The sequence below is a fragment of the Macaca mulatta genome, chromosome 16 (genome assembly GCF_049350105.2).
Source record: "Macaca mulatta isolate MMU2019108-1 chromosome 16, T2T-MMU8v2.0, whole genome shotgun sequence".
In the NCBI taxonomy this organism is placed as follows: domain Eukaryota; kingdom Metazoa; phylum Chordata; class Mammalia; order Primates; family Cercopithecidae; genus Macaca; species Macaca mulatta.
In genome coordinates, this window is record NC_133421.1 from 71,295,439 (window position 1) to 71,319,798 (window position 24,360).

Sequence of the window (24,360 nt, forward strand, 5' to 3'; positions counted from 1 at the left end):
TCTCCTGCCTCAGCCTCCCAAGCAGCTGGGATTACAGGCGCTCACCAGCACGCCTGGCTAATGTTTGTATTTTTAGTCGAGATGGCGTTTCACCATGTTGGCCAGGCTGGTCTTGAACTCCTGACCTCGTGATCCGCCCACCTCGGCCTTCCAAAGTGCTGGGACTACAGGCGTGAGCCACCGCACCAGGCCTAGTACGTGTTTTATAGTAATAATTTTTACCTTAAGAAATCACATGTTGGTCTTTGTACCCAGAGCCGGTAATTGAAACATGGAGACTGGATTGCATACACCCCTGGAGGAAGTTTTTTCTGGTTAGACAGAGCTGAGACATTTTGGCAGGGCAGTTCAGCTAACTTTAAGTCCTATTTGAAGGCCTCGCAAGTAATATTTAGGATTGATGGTTGTGCCTATGCTGACTTAAATTACAATTTGTAGCTAGGGGTCCTTTAAAAAAATGTGTTTACTTTTGATACTTTTTTTTTTTTTTTTGAGACGGAGTCTCGCTCTGTCGCCCAGGCTGGAGTGCAGTGGCGCGATCTCGGCTCACTGCAAGCTCCGCCTCCTGGGTTTACGCCATTCTCCTGCCTCAGCCTCCTGAGTAGCTGGGACTACAGGCGCCCGCCACCGCGCCCGGCTAATTTTTTGTATTTTTAGTAGAGACGGGGTTTCACCGTGGTCTCGATCTCCTGACCTTGTGATCCACCTGCCTCGGCCTCCCAAAGTGCTGGGATTACAGGCGTGAGCCACCGCGCCCGGCCACTTTTGATACTTTTGTGACATTTTGTTTTTCTTTTTTTGGAGGAGTTTTGCTCTTGGTGCCCAGGCTGGAGTGCAATGGTACGATCTCAGCTCACTGCAACCTCCGCCTCCCAAGTTCAAGCAGTTCTCCTGCCTCACCCTCCCGAGTAGCTGGGATTATAGGCATGCGTCACCACGCCTGGCTAATTTTGTGTTTTTAGTAGAGACCTGGTTTCTCCACATTGGTCAGGCTGGTCTCGAACTCCCGACCTCAGGTGGATTGATCTGTCTACCTTGGCCACCCAAAGTGCTGGGATTACAGGCTTGAGCCACTGTGCCCGGCCCTATTTTGTTTTTTTTTAATGACACTTGGAGCCTACTGTGTGTCTACTTGTCCTATCCGTATTTGAAATGATTAACTCTGTAGAGACAGTATTGAGCTTATTCCCCTGCAGCTCCTGTAACAGTGTTTCGCTCATAGCCGCTGCTCATCAAAGGTTGGTTGGATAAATTATTGTTAGTAGATGAGAACTTGTAATAGATGAAGTTTTGATAATTCTACAGCGGGTGTCATAACCCCTAAATATTTTGGATTTAGGAAACTAAAAATTGTCCTAATTGTTTGTTGTTGTTGTTGTTGTTGTTCTTTTCTAATTGGGTTTTGATGGACAATTTGATCAGTGAATGTTTTTATTTTATTATTTATTTATTTATTTGAGACAGAGTCTTGCTCTGTCGCCCAGGTTGGAGTACAATGGCTCGCATGATCTTGGCTCACTGCAACCTCTGCCTCCTGGATTCAAGCAGTTCTCCTGCCTCCTCCCGAGTAGCTGGGACTACAGGTGCACGCTGCCACACCCAGCTTATTTTTTGTATTTTAGTAGAGACAGAGTTTCACCATGTTGCCCAGGCTGTTCTCGAACTCCTGAACTCAGGCAATCTGCCTGCCTCGGTCTCCCAAAGTGCTAGGATTACAGGCGTGAGTCACCTCGCCCAGCCCAGTGCATGTTTTTCATTGCAAGAGTTACTTTGTTTTTGAGTTGCTATTTCATATTGCTTGCCAGGCATTGTCGTTTGTTGGCTGTGATATTAATTCAGATGTTTTTACCTTTTGCAGCACATTATTTGTTAAGATTATGGTAAAATGGATGTGACCTTTTTTTTCCTTATTTCTTCTAAAAACAAAAGGGGGTACATGTGCAGAACGTTCAGGTTTGTTCCATAGGTGTACGTGTCCCATGGTGGATTGCTGCACCTATTGACCCGCCCTCTAAGTTGCCTCCCCTCGACCCCTCCTCCCCCGGATATTAATGTCATTTTGAGTTCTAAACTTTTAGAACATGCCCACTTGTCTCGAATGAGTAACAGCGCGTGACAGTGAGTTGTTTAGGCTCAGTACTAGTTTCATTGGTTTTATAGTCTGTACTTCCTGGGTGGAGGGCTATCAGGTAAATGTGTAGATGGAAGAAAAAAATTTTAGAAAAAATTTTAACACATTAAAAAGTATGACTGATGAATTTGAATCCTGTTGTACTGCGAAGGCTGAAAGAGGAATTTACTTTATTGGCAATTTAGAGTAATTTGATTAATTTTTATAGTTTACAGCCTTGGCTAAATTACTGACATGTGACATTCCTAACATGAGAAATAACTCACTCCTAATATAAGAAATAACTCAGTATTTTGTGGTTAATATAACTTACTACAAAGACATTAGTTGATATTACTAAAGTCATGAAAGGTTTATTTATTGAAGATTGTTTTCCTTTTATGGAAAAAATTCAAGGATGACAACTTTTTAGTATAAAATTGAAATCACCTAGTTTTGCTTAAGCTGAAGGCATATGGCTGAATAATGCTTTGATTAATTTATTTTGACTTTTTAAATTTAGGATTATTTCAGCCTGTAGGTTTTATGACGTTGCCAATATGATGAGAAGGATTGTATAGAAGTGTTTTCAATAGCCATTTGGTAAAGTTCTGACAGCACTTTGAAATTAAGCATTTGCTAACTTTAAGAAATTATATGTAAAACAGAATTGTTCTTGTGTTTCAGTCTCAGTCTTGTGTGAGACTTCTGAGAATACTTACCTGGAATTTTAAAACTTGGAACCTCTAATGACTTCATAAAACAAAAGCCCTGGTGTTATCCTGGGAGAGTTAGTGATTTATGTCCTCTAAGGATTGTGACAGTGGAGATCAGTGGCAGAGATGCCATGAGTGAACCATAGATTTACCTCAAATAGAATTTGTCACTGGTTTGACAATATTTTTCCACCAGTGTCAACTTAATATCTTTTCAGTATAATTTCTGATTGCTACAGGCGTGGTACAAAGTACAGTGGGCATTTAAAGGAAGGCGAGATTATATACCCTGTTTAAGGGGATTGGTGTGGGTATAGGCTTCCTGGATGGGCTTGTGGAGAGTAAGGACAGGCAGATGGAGGGAGGGAGCGGGAGGGAGTGGCAGGCACTGATAATAAAGTGTGGACAGTCTCAAGTAACTCGGTTTAACAAGAGCCTGAGTATGTGAATAGGAAATAAACGAATGCTTCCTTGTATGCTGTGTTGGGCAGTACCTAGAGGATCAGGCTATAGCAACTGTACTTTCCCCCTCATCTGTAGAATAAGGATGGGGCTAGACTGTGATCCTCAGACCTTTTCCCTCCTGAACACCCCGAGGGGATATGCTGTATTCCCAGCAGCACCATACGCAAACATGAAACAGAACCACATCAAATCACAGAGTTGCCGTTGAACCACTGGTGTAGCCCTTTCTCCCAAATTGAGAGAATTACTGGGGCAGTGGCCTGAAGCTCTCTCTCAAATCTATTTCATATCTGTTTAATTTTGGGTATGGGATGATCGGAAGATCTTGAAAGAGTGGGGTGTGATTTCAGAGGGATGCCACGAAGTTTAGCATAGCTTCTGTTCTGCAGGATGGATTGACAAGGACAAGATAGCTGGTGGGTTTTGTAGTTCTGAATGGAAGATCAGTCCAGGAGGTACTTTAGAGTTCTTCAGGCCTTGACACATAGAGTGTAGAGAGAGGAATGCATCACCTGTTTCTCCCTAAGAATGATAGTACTTTCAGGAACAATAGGGAGGTCAAGATTATAAGGGAAATTAATGACATCTGTTTTCAGGTATCAGTACCTCAAGAGGTTAAACATGAGAATTAAAATGAGAGCCAAAAGGGTTTTGAAAAAGTTGGGCAACATGATTTGTGAGTAGTCGAGAGGCGTGTCCTAGTTATGCAGTAATAAATAGTCTTGCATACAGTTCGTGCTTTGCTTTTCTTTCTTTCTTTTTTTTTTTTTAAGACGGAGTCTCGCCCTGTGGTGGAGGCTGGAGTACAGTGGCAGGATCTCGGCTCACTGCAAGCTCCGCCTTCCGGGTTCACGCCATTCTTCTGCCTCAGCCTCCCGAGTAGCTGGGACTATAGGACCTGCCACCATGCCTGGCTAATATTTTTTTTTTTGTATTTTTAGTAGAGATGGGGTTTCACCATGTTAGCCCGGATGGTCTTGATCTCCTGACCATGTTATCTGCCCACCTCAGCCTCCCAGAGTGCTGGGATTACAGGCGTGAGCCACCGTGCCTGGCCTTTTTTCTTTTTCTTTTTTTTTTCCGAGGCGGAGTTTCGCTCTTGTTGCCCAGGCTGGAGTGCAATGGCGAGATCTCGGCTCACCGCAACCTCCGCCTCCCGGGTTCAAGCCATTCTTCTGCCTCAGCCTCCGGAGTAGCTGGGATGACAGGCATGTGCCACCATGCCCGACTAATTTTGTATTTCTAGTAGAGACGGGGCTTCTCCATGTTGGTCAGGCTGGTCTCAAACTTCGGACCTCACCTGATCCGCCCACCTTGGCCTCCCTAAGTGCTGGGATTACAGGCCTGAGCCACCGTGCCCGGCCAGTTTGTGCTTTTCTATTGTGCTCACCCAGGGGCGTGTTTGGAAGTTTGTATTGAAACGTGTATAACAGGACTGGGGATGTTAAGACCAGGAGCTCTGGTCTCTTCTGTTAGGTCCTCCTCTCCTCAGTCCTCAAGACCCCGTGTCTTCCCTTTGACTAAAGACCCGTAATGGTGGAGACATGGGGGTGAGAGAGTGGTAGTCATGGTGGGCAAGTGGTAATCTGGGTGACCCAGGAGCAAATCCTAGCTGATGCCCTTTTCTCTTCCTGCTCCTTAGCCAGGCTTGAATCCCTCCTCCTGGGAGATCTTCCCTGAGTCCTGTTGCGCACCTTGTTCTTCCTTTTCTTTGAGTGCCTGTTGACAGTGGCTATGATCTCAGCACGAGCTTAACACTGACACTAATTATTCTAATTTTTTTTTTTCTTTTGAGATGGAGTCTCACTCTGTCGCCAAGGCTGGAGTGTAGTGACACAATCTCAGCTCACTGCAACCTCTGCCTCCCGGGTTCAAGTGATTCTCCTGCCTCAGCCCCCTGAGTGGCTGGTACTACAGGTGCCCACCACCACACCTGGCTAATTTTTGTACTTTTTAACAGAGACAGGGTTTTACCATATTGACCAGGTGGCTCTTGAACTCCTGACCTAGTGATCCACCTGCCTCGGCTTCCCGAAGTGCTGGGATTATAGGCAGGAGCCACCGCGCCCAGCCTCTAATTTTTTTCATGCTTTTGGTTCTTTAACAAGATAAGCATGGGAGGCAGCATGTTTCTTAACTTAAAAAAAATTTACACATTAAAATGCACTTTAAAAGATTGAAAGTGACCATATAGAAAGAATTAAAATGCACATAATTAAATATAATTATAATGTTTTAATTGTTTTGTCTGCTGGTATATATCTAAATTTTTTATATTTTTCTAGATATATTCAAATATTATTTTGCTATTGTCACATTTTAAAAACATTGACAGTAATAGTTAACATTTATTGAACATCTTTTAAATTGCTGAATGATTTTCAAGCAATATTTATGAAAATTCAATTTTTAAAAGGTAACAGCTTCATGGAGATGTAATTTACATATTGTAAAATGTACCCTTGTAAAGTATATACTTTAGTGTTTTTTTTAGCTTATTGACAGAGTTGTGCATCCATTAACACTACCTAATTCCAGCAAGTTTTTATGCCCCCGCAAAAGAAGCCCATACCTATAGCAGTCACTCCCTGTTCTTCACCTCCCTCCTGCTCACCCCCTGGCAGCCACTAATCTACTTTCATTCTCTGTTGATTTGCCTCTTATGGACATTTCTTATTAAGTGGAACCATATAATGTATGGCTTCTGTCATTTAGCCTAATGTTTTCAAGGTTTATGCATATCGTAGCATGTTTCAGTACTATATTTGAATAACACTTCATTGTATGGCTATACCACTTTTTTTTTTTTTTTTTTTTCCTCATGGAGACAGGGTCTTGCAATGCTCAAACTCCTGGGCTCAGGCTTCCTGCCTCAGCCTTCCAGCCTCCAGAGTAGCTAGGGTTACAGGCACACACCTCTGTGCCCAGAGACCATGTTTTGCTTATCCATTTCATAAGTTCATGAACATCTGAACTGTTTCTACTTTCTGGCTATTATGAATAATGCTGCTGAGTACATTTGTGTGCATGTTTTTATCTATACATATGTTTTCATTTCTCTTAGGTATATAACTAGGATTATTTGCTGGATTATTGCAAATTCAATTTTAATTTTTTTTTTTTTTTGACACAGTCTCACTCTGTCACCCAGGCCAGAGTACAGTGGCATGACCATGGCTCACTGCAACCTCTGCCTCCTGGGTTCAAGCGATTCTCCTGCCTCAGTCTCCTGAATAGCTGGGACTACAGGTGTGTGCCACCATGCTTGGCTAATTTTTGTATTTTTAGTAGAAGGGGGTTTCACCGTGTTGGCCAGGCTGGTCTCGAACTTCTGACCTCAAGTGATCCACCTGCCTTGGCCTCCCAAAGTGCTGGGATTACAGGTGTGAGCCACTGCACCTGGCAGAAAATAATTCAGCAGTTAGAATGAATCCTTAATGATAGATTGGTTAGGCTGGGATGTGGTGAGGGGGAGACAAGGAGTCAAGGATGAACGGACTTCTGAATCTCCTGTTTGAAATGTTTGTTCCCCGGTGCCGTAAAGAAATAGCACTTGAACATTAATTTATTTAGTAAGGCCATTTTTACTTCCTGCAGAAAGGGTACACTCGCCAGCAGTTTTGCCACGAGAGTACACTGAACAAAGAAGACAGGGTCATTTATAACCTGACACGTCTACCCTACTGCTGTGTCCCGTTTCCATTGGCTGGAACGGGACCTCACATTCTGTATTTGTCCCGATCGGCTAGTAACTTAGAACTTTTTAAAAGAGGCAAAGGTAACTTAGTAACTTAGAACTTTTTAAAAGAGGCAAAGGTAGAGGGAAACAAAGGAAGGAGGAAGTAACTTGTGGAATGATGAGAAAGGTAAAAACACTTTTAAATAAGGAAGAGGAACAGGCTATGACCTAATGCTTGCTTGGACCAGTATAAGCAAGCCAGGGCAAATATTTAGGCTACATTGTGGGAGCTAAGAACATAAAGCACATTTATTTCTTTATTATGGCTAGCAGATATTTAAGAATGTTAGCACAGGTCTTTGAATAAATTTTGCTTCTAAGAGAAGTTACTATTTATTCCTAATTAGACAAGGAGAAAAGTATTTGAAGAGGAACCTTTACTTTTTACATCTCTCTTATTTCTCTTTTCCTTATTCACTCCTTATTTCTTCTCTTCATCTCAAATTGATCTAGATTTCTTTGTAGTTCTCACACACCTAACTCCTAGTCACCCATCCATCACCTTCTCCAGCCTGCCGTCTCTGATCACCATTCCCTGTACCCGCAGGTGGGGCTGAGTTCCTTTGGTTCCCACCCCCTTAACCTCCAGGACCATGTGCATTAATTATTTCAGTTTCCAAATATTTGGGGATTTTTTAGATATCTTTCTGTTACTGATTTCTAATTTCATTTCATTTTGTTCAGAGAGCATACTTTGTATGACTTTAATTTTGCAAAACATTTTTAGAGGTTTTGTACCCCAAAATTTTATCAGTCTAAGGAATGTTCCATATGTAGTTGAAAAGAATTTTGTATTCTGCTTTTGTTAGGTGGAGTATTGCATGAATATCAGTTAGGTCAAGTTTGTTGATAGTGTTATTAAGATCTGTCTTTCTACTTGTTCTGTTGATCACTGAGAGAAGTGTTGAAGTCGACAGCTATTATGAAGGATTTGTCTGTTTCTCCTTGAAGTTCTCGCAATCTTCATGTATTTTGAGGCTCTGTATTCATGTATTTTGAGGCTTCTTCCTAAAGTCCATATACCTTTAGGAAGGATTGTTTTATCCTCTTACTTATTTAACCTCTGTATCTATATCTTTATCTGTTAAGACGTGGAACTGAAATGGCCTGTTAATCATCTGGCCCTTCCTTCATTACACCTTACTTTGGGCAGGGAATGTCCCATTCAGTCTCTGTAGTGCCTGGTTAAATCTCTTGAATGCAGTAGGCAGCACAGGTAATTGTGGAACTGAATGTTGAGTCAAAGCCTGAGGATTGTTTTCACCCTCTCTACTGTCCAGTATGGTAGCTACTAGCCACATGTGGAGAGTTAAATTAATTGAAACTAGGCCAGGCCTGGTGGCTCACACCTGTAGTCTCAATACTTTGGGAGGCTGAGGTGGGAAGTCACTTGAGGCAGCAGTTCAAGGTGAGCCTGAGCAACAAGGTTTTGTAAAAACCCTGTTTTCACAAAAGAATTAAAATAGTTGGGCATAGGATGGCGTGCCTGTAGTCCTACCTATTTGGGAGGCTGAGGTGGGAGGATTGCTTGAGGCCAGGAGTTTGAGGCTCTAGTCATCTATGAACTGTGACACCACACTCCAGCCTGGATGACAGGGTTAGAACCCATCTCTTAAAAAAAAAAATTAAGTAAAATGAAAACTTCAGTTTCTCCAGTGGCACTAGCTATTATACGTTCATTTCAAGTGCTCTGTATTCACGTGTATTGCACCACACAAATGTAGAGCATTTGGGGCATTTCACATCATTGCAGAAAGTTCCCCTGGACTCATTGTAGGCAGTCTGCCTCTGTTAGACTAGTGAGAATTTACCTAACATCTCTTTTTTTTCTAGCCTTGTATTTGCCCTAAATCCTGCACAGCTTGGGTAGCCCCAGCGATCTGGCTGAGTGAGGTCCTCCTTTGTGGAGACTCTGGGCCCTGCATTATTTGTGTATGTGATGGTACCGCATTTCTGCAATAAGATTTGGGGTCATGCGTGAGATGACTTTCCATTATTTGTTGTTCTTTGTGGTAGGGTGAAGAGGCAGTCAGTTAACACATAATTAGAAAATCTGCCACAGTCCTGGTAAAATTAAGCTAAGAGTCATATATATAGGCCAGAAGGGAAGGAAGGATTAGGATTCAGAGACTTTTGGTTGAGAAATTAAATTTGATAACTCAGAGAATTTCAGTGTTATAAAAGTGTAAATGTTGATACACAAACTGAATTGTGAGATGTTAGTATGTCCTAGTGTGTCTGGATTCTCCTATATAAAACCTCTTTCTCAGGAGTCTCGGCCAAATTATCTATGGAACGCTAAGAAAGAGATTTGCTAAGAAAGTTATGCTTAGACTCCTCTCTACTCATGGATATGTTCTGTAATTCACACACTTGGGAAACGGCATGGCCATGTGATTCATACCCAATGGCAACATTCAGTAGGTGCAGTTTATGTATTTTACTAGAAATATGGCTTCCTGCTCGATTTCAGAATGTTCATAGTGCCTCTTTTGAGGTCTGTGTGTATATTTTATTTATAGACGTTAAAAAGTATTTCAGAAATGCATATATTAATCTGTGTGGAATTTATTTTGTCCTTGGACCAAGAAGTGGTCCAACACTTAAAACAGTGAATAACATCTTAGCCCATCCTAAAACAATCCTTCCTAAAGGTTTATGAACTTAATAACAGAGCCTCAAAATACATGAGGACTCAGAACTCCAAGGAGAACCAGACACATCCTTAACAATATTGTAGACTTCAACACTCTTCTCACAGTAATCAAGAGAACAAGTAGACAGAAAGAAAGTGCACTTTTCCGTGTTTTTGTAGACATCAAAATTATTTCACACACTTCTGAAAGTCTCATTCAGTAAGTTACTCATGTCTCCACCTTATGACTGTACTGTGCTTTCAAAGTGCTGTGCAAAGAATAAAAAGTTTTAAAGTGGCTTTGCTGTAATTTCAGATACATATTTGAACTTTTGAGTCTGAATTATCCAGGTGAAATGCATTGGATCTCTGATCCTCTGTAAACTGGGAAGATTACCTTCCTCCAGGTATGCTGGTTGTCCTTAACTGCCTTAATGGCATGAATTGTGAATCTTCTCTGTGTCGGAAGAAACCTAACAGTGGAGATTGTTTATGGCAAGGGTCACAAATTTACATGCTCAGAAGGTTAGGACCCTCTGTAAGGTAAAGACATGAAGTGCCCCCTTCTTTATTAACACATAACTGCATTTGCTGATATCTATTTGCCTAGAATTCAGGCCCTTTTTGCTGTTACAGACAGCGCTGTCCTAAATGTGCTAGAGAAGTATCTTTAGTCACTTAAGCTGGTGTTTCTGTGGAGTAGGTTCCTAGGAGTGGGACTGGATTGTTGGGTTACAGTCTGTGCCATTTAGAAGACTGAACCAGATTATACTCTCAGCATCTGTTTGTTTTTAAACCTTCCCTAGTCTGTGCTTATGTGTTTTTCTTCTTTTGTTTTTTATTTATTTATTTTTTTTGAGATGGAGTCTCACTCTGTCACCCAGGATGGAGTGCACCGGTATGATCTTGGCTCACTGCAACCTCCACCTCTGAGGTTCAAGCAGTTCGCCTGCCTCCTGCCTACCACCACACACAGCCAATTTTTAGTTGTTGTTTTTTTTTTAATTTTTAAAAAAATTTTTAGTAGAGACAGGGTTTCACCATGTTGCCCAGGCTGGTCTCAAACTCCTGACCTCAAGTGATCTGCCCATCTTGGCCTCTCAAAGTACTGGGATTACAGATGTGAGCCACTGTGCCCGGCCTCTTTTTGAGAATAGTCTTACTTTGTCGCCCAGGCTGGAGTGCAGTAGAATGATCTTGGCTCACTGCAACCTCCGCCTCCTAGTTCAAGCTATTCTTGTGCCTGAGACTCCCAAGTAGCTGGGATCACAGGTGTGTGCCACCACACTTGGCTAATTTTGTATTTTTAGTAGAGATGGGGTTTCACCACATTGGCCAGGCTGTTCTTGAACCCCTGGCCTCCACCTGCCTTGGCCTCCTAAAGTGCTGGGATTACAGGCATGGGCCATCGTGTCTAGCCAATAAAACTTTTTTCGGTGAGTGATTCCAGCCCTTGATGCATAGGAGGGTAGGGTCTGTAGGAGTGTAGCCTTAACTGATGAATCTGAAAGCTCTGGGTGATGTGAGCATGTGCCAGGTTCCTGGCTTGTATCTGCCTCTAGTACTTCAGGAACTTCCCAACTAGATGGAGGCAGTAAAAATGGGCTCTGCCAGGATGTACCTGTAACAGAGCCATTCAACCATACCCTTGTGCTGTCTGCCTTTAATCACGAAGATTATGAGCTAAGAATGTGGATGCATTTTTATTTTTTAAACATGTAGCAATTATCACTCAGATAGGCATCTTAAATCTATTTGTTTTGGTTGGATTTAAGACCGTTGTCATTCTTTATGAAAAGGAAGATAGTCCAGATTGCTATTCAGAAGGCTGTGTCAGATGCATTCCAGAGACTGTTGATTATGGTTCTAGGTAAAACTTTCTCAATCGTCGTTGAAGTACTTCAGTTTCAATGAGCACATAAATGCATTTTGAAAAGTTAATTGGATAAAAATATCAATGGATAAAAATATTGATGGATAAAACACTCCCTAGTATGCTTTCATTTGCTAAATTATTTCACAGCAACAGGCTCAAATTTGTTCTTTGTGACATTTGTAGGAAAAATGACAGCAAATATTGTCCCTAGTTTATAGATGTGAAAGGACTTGCCTCAGTTCATACAGAAAATGTTTGAGGCAGGTCTTCTTTAATTGCATGCCCATCATACAGAATAGTGATTATAAGCCTCGGACACATGGATTTGAGTCCTAACTCTGTCTCTTAGATTTTTTAATGCAATTTTAGATCTTATGGCCAGAGAGATTTGAAGATATTTAATATCTCTAAGCTGCAATCTTTATCTGCAAACTGGGGTTAGTAAGCCAGTCAAGCTTCTGGGGGATATTGTAAGACAAAATGAGACGACAAATGTCAAAACTCAGAACTGTACTTACAAGGTAAGCAGATAGAATATGCTGTTATTGTCATTGCTGTTTTCTCTCTGAATAAATACACTCTCAGCTGAAGAGTTTATTAGATTATGTTTTCCGAATCGAGAATTCTCTTCCCGCTTTCATTTCTGGCACTGACATATTGGCCAAATATGATTCTTATACAATAATCAGCTGCTTTGCTGTGAGCCTTGGAAGTGGTCGTGCTGTTGTATGGCATTGCTTGTATTCCCTGTTCCGTTCTACAGTGGTGCAGATGTCATAGCCTGTGCCCGAAGGAAACATGGTGTTTAGCAAAGAGTCCCTGAACGGAGTTGCTCTTCTGCTTCACAGCCCTGAAGGATTAGAGATTGAGAGATCCTAATTAAGTTACTACGGATTTTTATTTGCTTGTAAGAGGTGGCCATGATTGCTCTCAGCTTTCCAACCTGGGCAGCCCTTCTAGTGGAAGTCTTACTTCCTTGGTCATCAACTGTCAAGTCTGAGTAACAACCTTTAATAACGAAGCTAAATGTGTGGGTTGTCCCCCTCTCCCTAGTATGCAGAGGTATCCTTTGCACACACTCAAAACTTCTTAGACCAAAAGCCCTTATAGCTGTAGTTTTCCTTGAAGGAAATTGTATTGTCTATAGAGTACGTGGGCCATTTTCTTCCCATAAAATGTTCGAATGTTCTATCTCTGAGGGTTTGTTCATTGTATCTGGTGGCATTTTGGTTCTCAGGGAGTAGACACCTAGCTGTGCTTCTAACGTGAAGTGTCTACTAGCCCCGTGGTCTCTGTTTTGGATTTGAACTTACTTCAGCCCCCCACCTGATGCCTTACCATTTAATCATATTGTGATTCAACATTTTTGTTTCCACATTTCTTATTTCCTATGTTATTATTCCTTAGTTCCTATCTGTAACATCGTAAAGTACTTTGACCCAAACACAGTTAATATTTCACACATATGTTAAAAACTGAGGTGTGAGACTGGACATGGTGACTCACACCTGAAATCTCAGTACTCTGGGAGGCCAAGACAGAAGGATCACTTCAAGCCAGGAGTTCGAGACCAGCCTGGAAAACAAAGTGGGATCATGTCTCTAAAAAAGAGAATTAGCTGGGCAAAGTGGTGTAGTCCCTGATATTCTGGAGGATGAAGCAGGAGGATGACTTGAGCCCAGGAATTCCAGGCTACAGTGAGCTATGATAGTGCCACTGTACTCCAGCCTGGGTGACAGAGTGAGACCCTGTCTCCAAAAAAAGAAAAAAAAAAAAGAAAGAAAAAAAAATCGAAGTGCATGATGAGGAGATGAGGAAACCCAGGAAAATGCTCTTATTTTCTGCTTTTAGAAACCAAAAGAATGTCTCATTGTGGGCTGCTACCATTATATGCAGGACATTTTAGAATGAAAAAGATTCTGAATTGATCTTTGCTAACTTTATTTCAGAAAGTAGTAAAATAGTTGTGGCATACAGACCCAGTGAAGAGATTGTAAATGTCAGATGGGAAGAAGAACTACACGGTTTAATTCAAGTATGTGGAGATAAAAACTCAGGAGTAACAGGGCCGGGTGCAGTGGCTCACACCTGTAATGTCAGTGCTTTGGGAGGCCAAGGCGGGAGGATCACCTGAGGTCGGGAGTTCAAGACCAGCCTAACCAACATGGAGAAATGGTGGCGCATGCATATAATCCCAGCTACTCAGGAGGCTGAGGCAGGAGAATCGCTTGAACCCGGGAGGCGGAGGTTGCAGTGAGTCGAGATCACGCCATTGCACTCCAGCCTGGGCAACAAGAGTGAAACTCTATCTCAAAAAACAAACAGGCTGGGCGCGGTGGCTCAAACCTGTAATCCTGGCACTTTGGGAGGCAGAGGTGGGCGGATCATGAGGTCAGGAGTTCAAGACCAGCCCGGCCAACATGGTGAAACCCTGTCTCTACTAAAAATACAAAAATTTGCCAGGTGTGGTGGCAGGCCCCTGTAATCACCGCTACTTGGGAAGCTGAGGCAGGAAAATCACTTGAACCCAGGAGGCAGAGGTTGCAGTGAGCCGAGATCATTCCACTGCACTCCTATCTGGGTGACAGAGCAAGACTCCGTTTTGAGAAAGAAAATAAATAAATAAATAAAAACAACTCAAGGGTCAGATAACATGTCCAGTATAACCATAATTCAAAATAAGCAGCAGAATTTGGAGGATAATTTCCTTCATTCTCAGGAAAATGTGAAACTCCGAAACTGCTTTTTGAGTGCAGGGTATTTCTGGGGCTTTTCCTAAAGTTTTGACCCTTGGCTCTTTCCCCTTATTTGGAGTTTGGAGACAGAACTGAGGACTGTGTTACTACAGCTGTGGACATAGGAGAGGGGTTAGTCTCCCCCGGCCCCAGGAGTAAGGGAAGCTGGGCTGCTTGAACACAGGCCTTTTTAGAACTCCCTTCAAACAGAATCCCAGAGATGTGGGGAGTTGTAAGTGGCCTTAAGACTGATTGTACTACAGCTTTTGAAAACGATAATGCCTTTCAAATATGGCTTATTACCTGGATCTCAGTATCTCCCATGTACCTTGGGTGGAATATTTTGCTGAAGATCTTTCTGTGAATCATTTACAGTCGTGTGCTGCAAAGCGAAGTTTAGGTCAACAATAGACCACATATATGATGGTGGTTCTATAAGAGGTATACCATTTTTATCCTTTTTTATTTTATTATTATTATTATTATTTTTTGAGATGGAGTCTCACTCTGTTGCCCAGGCTGGAGTGCAGTGGTGCAATCTCAGCTCACTGCAACCTCCACTTCCCGGGTTCAAATAATTCTCCTACCTCAGCCTCCTGAGTAGCTAGGATTATAGGCACGCACCACCACACTCAGCTAATTTTTGTATTTTTAGTAGAGACTGTTTTTTGCCATGTTGGCCAGGCTGGTCTCAAACTTCTGACCTCAGGTGATCCGCCTACCTCAGTGTCCCAAACTGCTGGGATTACAGGCATGAGCCACTGCACCGGCCCCCATTTTTATCTTTTATACAGTATTTTAACTATACCTTTTCTAGGTTTACATACACAAATACCTGCCATTGTGTGACAGTTGCCTTTAGTATTCAGTACAGTAACATACAGTACAGGTTTGTAGCCTAGGAGTCGTAGGCCATACCACATAGCCTAGGTGTGCTGTGGGTTACACCACCTAGGTTTGTATAAGTATACGCCATGATGTTAGCACAATGGTGAAATCACCCAATGACACATTTCTCAAGCTCCTCACATGGCAAGCAACGCATGACTGCATATGAAAGCTCTTAAATAGGGATTGTCTAAATCTCAAAACACTAATTTACTACATATGGAATGTTTTTTTATTAAAAAAAAAAAGTATCATTTCAGTGGGAACTTAACTTGAGGCTACAGTGTTTTATTTAACTTTCACCCCAAAGTTGTGAAGTGTTTTGAAGTTTTTCCCTGTAAAATAATTATTTTAATTCAATTTAAATAAAACCCACCAAGGAAGCTTTAAGCTTTAAGAAGTCTAGCTTCCTGTGAAATATTAGAGGAAGTCAGCACTGATTTCAGGAATCTGATTATAACAATAGATCCATGCCTAAATGAGGCGAATCTTGGAATCTCTTCAATTTTAGTTTAGTTTTTTGAGACGGAGTTTCTCTCCTGTTGCCAAGGCTGGAATGCAATGTTGTGATCTCGGCTCACTGCAACCTCTGCCTCCCAGGTTCAAGCGATTGTCCTGCTTCAGCCTCCCGAGTAGCTGAGATTACAGGTATGCACCACCACACCTGGCTAATTTTGTATTTTTAGTACAGATGGAGTTTCACCATGTTAGTCAGTCTGGTCTCGAACTTCTGACCTCAGTGATCCACTCACCTTGGCCTCCCAGAGTTCTGGGATTATGGGTGTGAGCCACTGTGCACGGCCCCCCTTCAATTTAAAAACCATCACTATGCACCCTATGCCTCTGCTAGGCACTGGAATAAGATGAAACATCTTGGAGTTTACATGCTGATAATTGTGCCAGACAGTAATAAAATAGGTAAGAATGGCTGTGGGGGAAGTCAGCTGGGTCCTAGTTATAGTCGAATTTCAGGAAATTATTTAACATGTTGACTTTAACAACCTAAGCCTCTTCTCCATGTGTGCACACAGGGTAGATCTCTGAAAGGTGGCGCTGTAACTTCTAGGGTAATGGCTGTGTTGAGTCAAGGCAGGATGACAGTTCAGCCTAAATGACTGTCATGTGCGTGGTGCCTGCCACCCTAACTGGCACCCATTTTGCAGGTCAGTTGCTCTCCCTGGAAGGAAGAGTATTCTCGAATTTCACCTTGAAGGAGGAAGAATTCAGGCTACCAGAACTGGACTAGCACTTCTTCCTTGGGAAGCTCTGCCGCGCCCCCATCCCACACCACCCCACCCCACAACACCACAGCAGGCCGCTGGAGTCTTGGGACCACCTGGGTCTATGGACCAAATCCTTCCTCACTAAGGGGAGGGGAGGGGTGTTCCGGCCAGGCAGGGTGGGAAGGCTGCTTGTGACATAAGAGTGCCCTGGTGACATGGAACAGATCTGTGGCATAAATAAAGGTGTCATAAACACAGGGCGGGGCTCACGCTTATAAGGGGCAGGAGCCTCTCAGGGCTGCCAGAATGGCTCCCGCTCAATGCGCGGCGCCAGCCTGTATCATGTCCCAGCTGCGTTTCTGGGGCCCATGGCCCCTCCTCACGTGGCAATTATTGTGTCTACTAGTCAAGGAGGCTCAGCCTCTGGAGTGGGTCAAGGACCCGCTCCAGCTGACCTCTAACCCCCTGGGGCCGCCTGAGCCCCAGTCTTCCCGCTCCTCCCATCTCCCATGGGAATCTCCCCATGCGCCCACTCCCCCGGCAGACCCCGGGGACTTTGATTACCTGGGGCCCTCTGCTTCCTCGCAGATGTCAGCCCCACCCCGGGAATCGACTGAAAATTTGGTTCCATTCCTGGACACAGATTCAGCTGAAGAGCTGCCCCTGGGGCCAGAGCAGTTCTCCGCTGCACACCAGGATTTAAATGACAAGCTGACTCCGGAAGAAAGGCTCCCAGAGGTGGTCCCACTGCTGGACGGGGATCAGAATCAGACCCTAGTTCAGCTTCCTCGTCTCAAAAGTAAGGTTCCAACTGCAGATCTAGATCGGGCTGCAGGCCATCAGGCAGATGAAATACTTGTTCCGCTAGACAGTAAGATTTCAAAACCAACCACATTTATTGTTTCGCCCAAGAACCTGAAGAAAGATCTAGCTGAGCGTTGGAGCCTTGCTGAGATTGTTGGAATTCCACACCGATTATCCAAACCTCAGCGTGAGAAACAGACTTTGCAGGATGAATATTCGAGTATGGACACACTGTATCCCGGCAGCCTGCCTCCAGAACTCCGGGTGAACTCAGATGAGCCTCCAGGGCCCCCTGAGCGAGTTGGACTTTCTCAATTCCATCTAGAGCCGGAAACTCAAAATCCAGAGACGCTTGAAGACATCCAGTCCTCTTCATTCCGGCAAGAAGCCCCAGGGCAGTTTCCACAGCTCCCTGAGGAGGAAGAACCTTCTTCCACCCAGCAGGAGGCCCCAGCTCTGCCTCCAGCATCCTCTATGGAGAGTCTAACTCTACCGAATCGTGAGGTGACAGTTCAGCCTCCAGGTGAGGATCAAGCTCATTATAACTTGCCCAACATTACAGTTAAACCTGCAGATGTGGAGGTTACCATAACTTCAGAGGCTGAAAACGAGACAGAATCTTCCCAAGCCCAGCAGGAGGCCCCAGTTCAGTTTCCAGAGGAGGCGGAACCTTCTGCAACCCAACAGGAGCCCCCAACTGAGCCTCCAGGTCCTCCTATAGAGGCTGAACTTTCCCCCAGTGAGCAGGAGCAGCCAGCTCAGCCTTCGGAGTCTTCTGGGGAGGTTGAATCTTCTCCAGCCCAGCAGGAGGCCCCAGCTCAGCCTCCAGAACATCATGAAGTCACAGTTTCACCTCCTGGTCACCATCAGACTCAGCATTCAGATTTGTCCAGTGTCTCTGTTAAGCCTCCAGATGTGCAGCTCACCATAGCAACAGAGCCTAGTGCAGAGGTGGGAACTTCTCCAATCCCCCAGGAGGCTACAGCTCAGCTCTCAGGGCCAGGTAATGATGTAGAACCTCTCGCCATCCAGCACGGGGGCCCACCTCTGCCTCCAGAGTCACTGGAAGAGGCTGGACCTTTAGCAATTCAACAGGAGACTTCAGTTCAATCTCCGGAACCTGTTAATAATGAGAACCCCTCTCCAACCCAGCAGGAGGCTGCAGCTGAGCATCCACAGACCGCTGAGGAGGGTGAGTCTTCTCTAACCCAGCAGGAGGCCCCAGCTCAGACTCCAGAGCTCCCTAATGTAGTTGTAGCTCAACCTCCAGAGCATTCAAACCTGACTCAAGCCACAGTTCAACCTTTGGACCTGGGGCTTACCATCACTCCAGAACCCACTACAGAGGTTGGACATTCTACACCTCTGAAGATGACTTTCGTTCCTCCAAAGCAACTTAAGGTGACACTTCCACATCCAGACCAGGTTCAGACTCAGTATTCACACCTGACTCAAGCCACAGTTCAACCTTTGGACCTGGAGTTTACCAGCACTCCAGAATCCACGACAGAGGTTGAACTTTCTCCAACCATGCAGGAGACCCCAACTCAGCCTCCTAAGAAAGTTGTACCCCAACTTCGAGTATATCAAGAGGTAGCAATTCCAACAGTAGGTCTGGATGAAGCTCAGCATCCAATGTCACCCAGCGTCACAGTTCAACCTTTGGACCTGAGACTTACCATCACTCCAGAACCCACTACGGAGGTTGTACCTTCTACAGCCCTGAAGAAGACTCTAGTTCCTCCAGAGCATCCTAAGGTGACACTTCCACATCCAGACCAGGTTCAGACTCAGTATTCACACCTGACTCAAGCCACAGTTCCACCCTTGGATCTGGGGTTTACCAGCACTCCAGAATCCACGACAGAGGTTGAACCCTCAACAACCCTGACGACTACAGCTCCTCCTCCAGAACACCCTGAGGTGACACTTTCACCTTCAGACAAGGGTCAGGCTCAGCATTCACACCTGACTCAAGTCACAGTTCAACCTCTGGCCCTGGAGCTTACCATAACTACAGAACCTACTACAGAGGTTAAACCATCTCCAACCACAGAGGAGACCTCAACTCAGCCTCCAGACCCGGGGCTTGCTGTAACTCCAGAGCCCACTACAGAGACTGGACATTCTACAGCCCTGGAGACGACTACAGCTCCTCGTCCAGACCAGGTTCAGACTCTGCATCGAAAACTGACTGAAGTCACAGTTCCACGTACTGAACTAGAACCTACTCAAAATTCATTGGTGCAGTCTGTAAGTTATGCCCAAAATAAGACTTTAACTGCACCAGAGGGACAGAAGGCCTCCACAAGCACCAACATATGTGAGCTCTGTACCTGCGGAGATGAGACACTGTCATGTATTGATCTCAGCCCAAAGCAGAGGCTCCGCCAAGTACCTGTGCCAGAGCCCAACGCCTACAATGGCACCTTCACCATCTTGTAAGGATCACCTTTCCCCAATTGTCCTCTGTGTCCTGCCTGACGTGGCAGCCTTTTCCTGGAGGCCTTCCTGGGCTTTCTTTATCTCCCCAAGCCATCCTGACAACTGACTTTCTGCTTTCACCTATGCTTGTCAATTCTCCTTTCTCCTCATTCTCCTTTAATGTTAGGCCCCTTCTCCAGTCTTTAACTTTTACTCTAGCCTTTTACTCGTTTTCTCATCCATGTTTATTTAGCTCCATCACATCATTGCTTAACCGCCGCGCTCCTCCCATTTTTGCTTCACCCTCTTTACAGCAGCCTGTCCCTCTCCCGATCTCAGTGATGAGGCTCTAAGTGGTTAAGAGTTGATTCCGGAGCCAGGCTGCCTGGGGTTGAACCCAGGTCTGTTTATTAGGTTGGTGACCCAGAGCAAGTTATTCTGCTCTGTGACTCAATTTCCTCACCTTTCAACTGGGGGTTATGCCAGTTCCCATTTCATAGGATTGTTGTGAAATGTAGGTGAGTGAATATATGAAACACTTCATCAGTGCCTAGCATATGTAGGAGTGTTGGCTGTTAACATGATTACTTGAGAGTCCTTTAGTTTTGTGCAGAACTCATCGTTGTCCCTAGGTTTCTATATGTAGCACTCGTTGTGTGTCAAACCCAGGGTCAAGTATGCTACTGTCTCCAGAACATGAAAATGATAGGAGGGAAGAAAGAGAATAGGCATAAAAAGGGAGGTATATATAATTAAGTACTAAAAGATAATGCAGACCATGGGTGCTAGAATTTGCCAGAATCTGTGATCCTGTGTGGAGATCAGGGAAAGCTACATGGATAAGCTAAAATTTTACTTGGGTCTTAAAGAGTAACTATAATTTGTTAAATAGAAAAAAAATAGGAGTACAGTCTAGGCAAAGGCATGGCTACAGGTATGGTTGGAATTTAGTAGACCATTCTGGCTGCAAAGAATTAGGTGAGGGAACAGTGAAGATGTGATTATGTAAAACCTTGACTATCAGCTATAGGCGTTTGAAAGTTACACAGTGAGGTATGGAAAGCCATTGAAAGTTTCCAAGCAAGAGAGATTAAATGATTAAAATAGGAGGATTATTTTATTTTATTATATATTTTTTGCTTTACGTTCAAGTGTAGACATGCAAAGGATTATTTTAGAATCCATATGTAGAGTGCCCAAAAGGAAAAGCTTATTTCAGGGAGACAGAATAGAAAGGTCTCGCAAAACGTAGGAGTAAAGTGTGAAGGGGCCAAATGAGGTCGGTTGTAATAAGAGTGGAAAGAAAAAGCCTAGGATGTTTCAGCAGAGGGCAAAGCTTTGGTGCTACCTGGCATAGGGTTTCTTTCTGCTTATTTATTGATAGTGATAAGCTTTTGCCCATTTTTCTGTTGAATTATTTACCATTTTTGTGTTGATTTGTAGGAGTTTGTTTAAACACATAAGTGCTTTTGGATAAAATACTTACATTCAAAGTAATTAACTGGCACTGTTTGTCCAAGAGATGGGACGGATAGGAAGTTAAGCTTCCAGGAGATGCCTCATCATTTGTGCCAGTGGCCCCGCATTGTTTCTTGGTGAATTGTGCAAACTGGGAAGCTGATAGCTCTGGAAATAAGAAAGCAGGTGTTATTTTCTGTAACTGAATATCCCCAACAAGGTTGCCATGATTCTTTTATTTATCCTGTTCATTTTTGTCCTACCTATTCAAGGATATAAACTGTGTTTCTTCACAGAAATTTCCAAGGAAACTATATTTCGTACATTGATGGAAATGTATGGAAAGCATACATTTGGACCGAGAAACTGTGAGTATATTCTCTCCAAATTTGACAAAAAACTAACTGCATTGTAAGATCCTTCTTGGTCCAGAATTTTGAGGTCTGAGAAATTTCTCCTTCATACCCGAAATCAGCCACTGTTGATGGCAATCCTATGATTATTTAAAAATTAAATTTGGTAGGCTCTCTTTAAAATAAGAGGCAATTTAAATTTATTTTCTATCACACAAATAATACATGGTTATATTCCTTTTTGTCCTCTTTTTTTTTTTTTTTTTTTTTTCAGAGACAGGGTTTTAATTTGTCCCCGGGCTGGAGTGCAGTGGCACAATCACATCTCACTGCAGCCTTCACCTCCCAGGCTCAAGTGATCCTCCCACCTCAGCCTCCCAAGTAGCTGGGACCACAGGTGCATGCCACCACGCCCACCTAATTTTGTATTTTTTTTGTAGAGACAGGGTCTTCCTATGTTGTTTAGTCTGATCTTGAACTCCTTGGCTCAAGTGATCCTCCCACTTGACCTCTTAAAGTGCTCATATTACAGGCGTGAGCCACCACCCCTGGTCCATGATTCTATTTTTAATGTATAAAAATGTAGTAACAGGTATAACAAAAACCCTCCTTGTGCCCTACTCCCTCATCCCTGAGGCAGTGCTACTCTGCATTTAGTGTACATCCTTCCAGACTTTTTCCCATTTGCCTACATACATATTTACAGAAAGCAAAATAGATTTGTTGTGTGGTTTTAAAATTTTTTTTTATTTACATAAATGGTAACATCTTGCAACTTGATTCTTTCACTTCATAATATGCCTTAGATTTGTTTCCTTCCCAGTACTCAGAGGGTGACCCCATTCATTTAAACTCCTGCATCATCCATAGTCTGGATGCATCCTAGTTTATTTAATAATTCCCCCATTGATGAATGCTTAGTTTAGTTTTATTGTTACATACATTGCTGAAATGAAATCCCTGTACATGCTTCTTTGTCAACATGGGCAAGTATTCCTGTAGAATAGATATCTAGAAATGGAATTGTTGGGGTGAAGACTATGTAGATATAAAATTTTAATTGCCCTCAAAAATGTCCCAACTTACTCTATTGTCAGGAGAAGATGACAGCATTCATATCCCCACACCTTTCACCACTGGGTATTCTCCAACTTTTTGTTGAAGTTATGCATGAATAAAAGGGATTCCATCTAAATTTGAATTTTTCTGATTACTCATGAATTTAATTAAATGTCTTTATATGTTTATAGAGCATTTGTGTTTCTTCTCTGAGTTTTCTGGCCTTTGTTCATTCTCCTTTTGAATCGTTTTATAATTTTCTTACTGATTTGTAGAAAGAACTGGTTTAGACACAAATAATTTTGGAAAAAATGCTTACATTCGAAGTAACTGGCATTTTTCACAACAGTTTGTGTGTCACATCATTAGTTCAACGTATATAGACAAGTCATGCATGAGTTCTTTTTTTTTTTTTTTTTTTTTTTTGAGGCGGAGTCTTCACTCTGTCGCCCAGGCTGGAGTGCAGTGGCACCATCTCGGCTCACTGCAAGCTCCGCCTCCCGGGTTCGCGCCATTCTCCTGCCTCAGCCTCCCGAGTAGCTGGGACTGCAGGCGCCTGCCACTGCGCCCGGCTAATTTTTTGTATTTTTTAGTAGAGACGGGGTTTCACCGTGTTAGCCAGGCTGGTCTCGATCTCCTGACCTCGTGATCCGCCCGCCTCAGCCTCCCAAAGTGCGGGGATTACAGGCGTGAGCCACCACGCCCGGCCTGCATGAGTTCTAAATTAAAAATAAAACACATGCTAGGCGCGGTGGGTCATGCCTGTAATCCCAGCACCTTGGGAGGCCGAGGTCGGCGGATCACCTTAGGTCAGGAGTTTGAGACCAGCCTGGCCTATGGGGCAAAAACCCGTCTCTACTAAAAATACAAAAATTAGCCAAGCTTGGTGGTGGGTGCCTGTGATCCCATCTACTTGGGAAGCTGAGGCAGGAGAATTGCTTTATTTAGTTTTGAAATGAAAATGAAATGAAATGAAATGAAAGCAGAGCAGATACCACCGTCTTAAAATGATCATGACCCAGCTTTCCCCCACATGCAGGACATAGTCCTGTGCGGCAAATAGTTGTACTTTGCATTTTAATCTAGAAATAACTTGTTCATTTTCCAGAATTCTCAATGAAAATTATTTGACTGAATTACATAAGGATTCATTTGAAGGCCTGCTATCCCTCCAGTATTTGTAAGTTAGTTAATCACATTTATGAGTTTTTAGTCATATAATCTGTAAAATGAATAAGGGGTTCAAATTAGATAATCTCTAAGATTTCTTCCAGCAACAAAATTCTGCAATTCTGTAAGTTTGTATAGAGTCTCAGCCCATCTCTAGCATTAGTTACCTCCTATGCATTTTTAGTTTTTTAATTCCATAGACAAAATACAGACAGAAAAAAATGTCACATGGTAAGAAGATCTGAGCAGTGACTGACACCCGTATGAACCTTGTTTTATAAGTGTTCACACACCATCTTCTTCTATTCAGTCTACAACCAATAGATAAAATCTAATGTATGGTCTATTTTTAAATAGCCCATTAAGTTAAGATTTTTGCATTTTTAAAGGACTGTGAAAGAAAAAGAAAAGAACCAAAGAGAAATATGTGAGAGAGATCACATGTGGCCCAGAAAGCCTAAAATATTTACTGTCTGACCTTCACAAAAAAGAGATTTGAAAAAGTTGGTTGAGTAGGATGAAAGGAATTAAAGTTAACTTCAGATTGTTGCCTAAAGGAGAAGATACAGACCATCTACATTCATTTGTACATCATTAATCCAGAATTTTTTGGTAATTTAAGGGGAATTAAATTAATATTTAAATATTAAAAATCAGCTGAATTATATAGATAATATTATCAAGAATATTAAGCCCCCAAGAGAA

At 43.1% G+C, this 24,360-nt stretch overlaps 1 protein-coding gene and 2 long non-coding RNA genes across 12 annotated transcripts in view; 1 reads left to right on the forward strand and 2 right to left on the reverse strand.

Moving 5' to 3' along the window:
• The window catches only part of LOC144335820 (uncharacterized), an 81,069-nt gene that overhangs the window by 56,067 nt on the left and 642 nt on the right, over positions 1 to 24,360 (reverse strand). The gene's annotated exons all lie outside the window — the stretch shown is intronic.
• The window catches only part of LOC114676027 (leucine-rich repeat-containing protein 37A3-like), a 62,824-nt gene that overhangs the window by 3,754 nt on the left and 34,710 nt on the right, over positions 1 to 24,360 (forward strand). For 2 of the 10 annotated variants that reach the window (XM_077972194.1, XM_077972195.1), the window contains exons 2-3: positions 16,976 to 19,632; positions 21,370 to 21,441. In XM_077972194.1, coding sequence (XP_077828320.1) covers positions 16,976 to 19,632; positions 21,370 to 21,441 — 2,729 coding nt within the window. Of the gene's footprint in view, positions 1 to 15,014; positions 15,044 to 16,569; positions 19,633 to 21,360; positions 21,446 to 23,593; positions 23,666 to 24,360 lie in introns of those variants that run through there. The other 8 variants (XM_077972198.1, XM_077972197.1, XM_077972196.1 and 5 more) reach the window with 8 other exon arrangements.
• On the reverse strand, positions 20,711 to 21,243 carry LOC144335840 (uncharacterized). Its single transcript, XR_013407034.1, has 2 exons — positions 21,102 to 21,243; positions 20,711 to 21,021 (listed from the first exon to the last, which is right to left on the reverse strand). It is a non-coding gene; the product is annotated as an uncharacterized LOC144335840 (long non-coding RNA).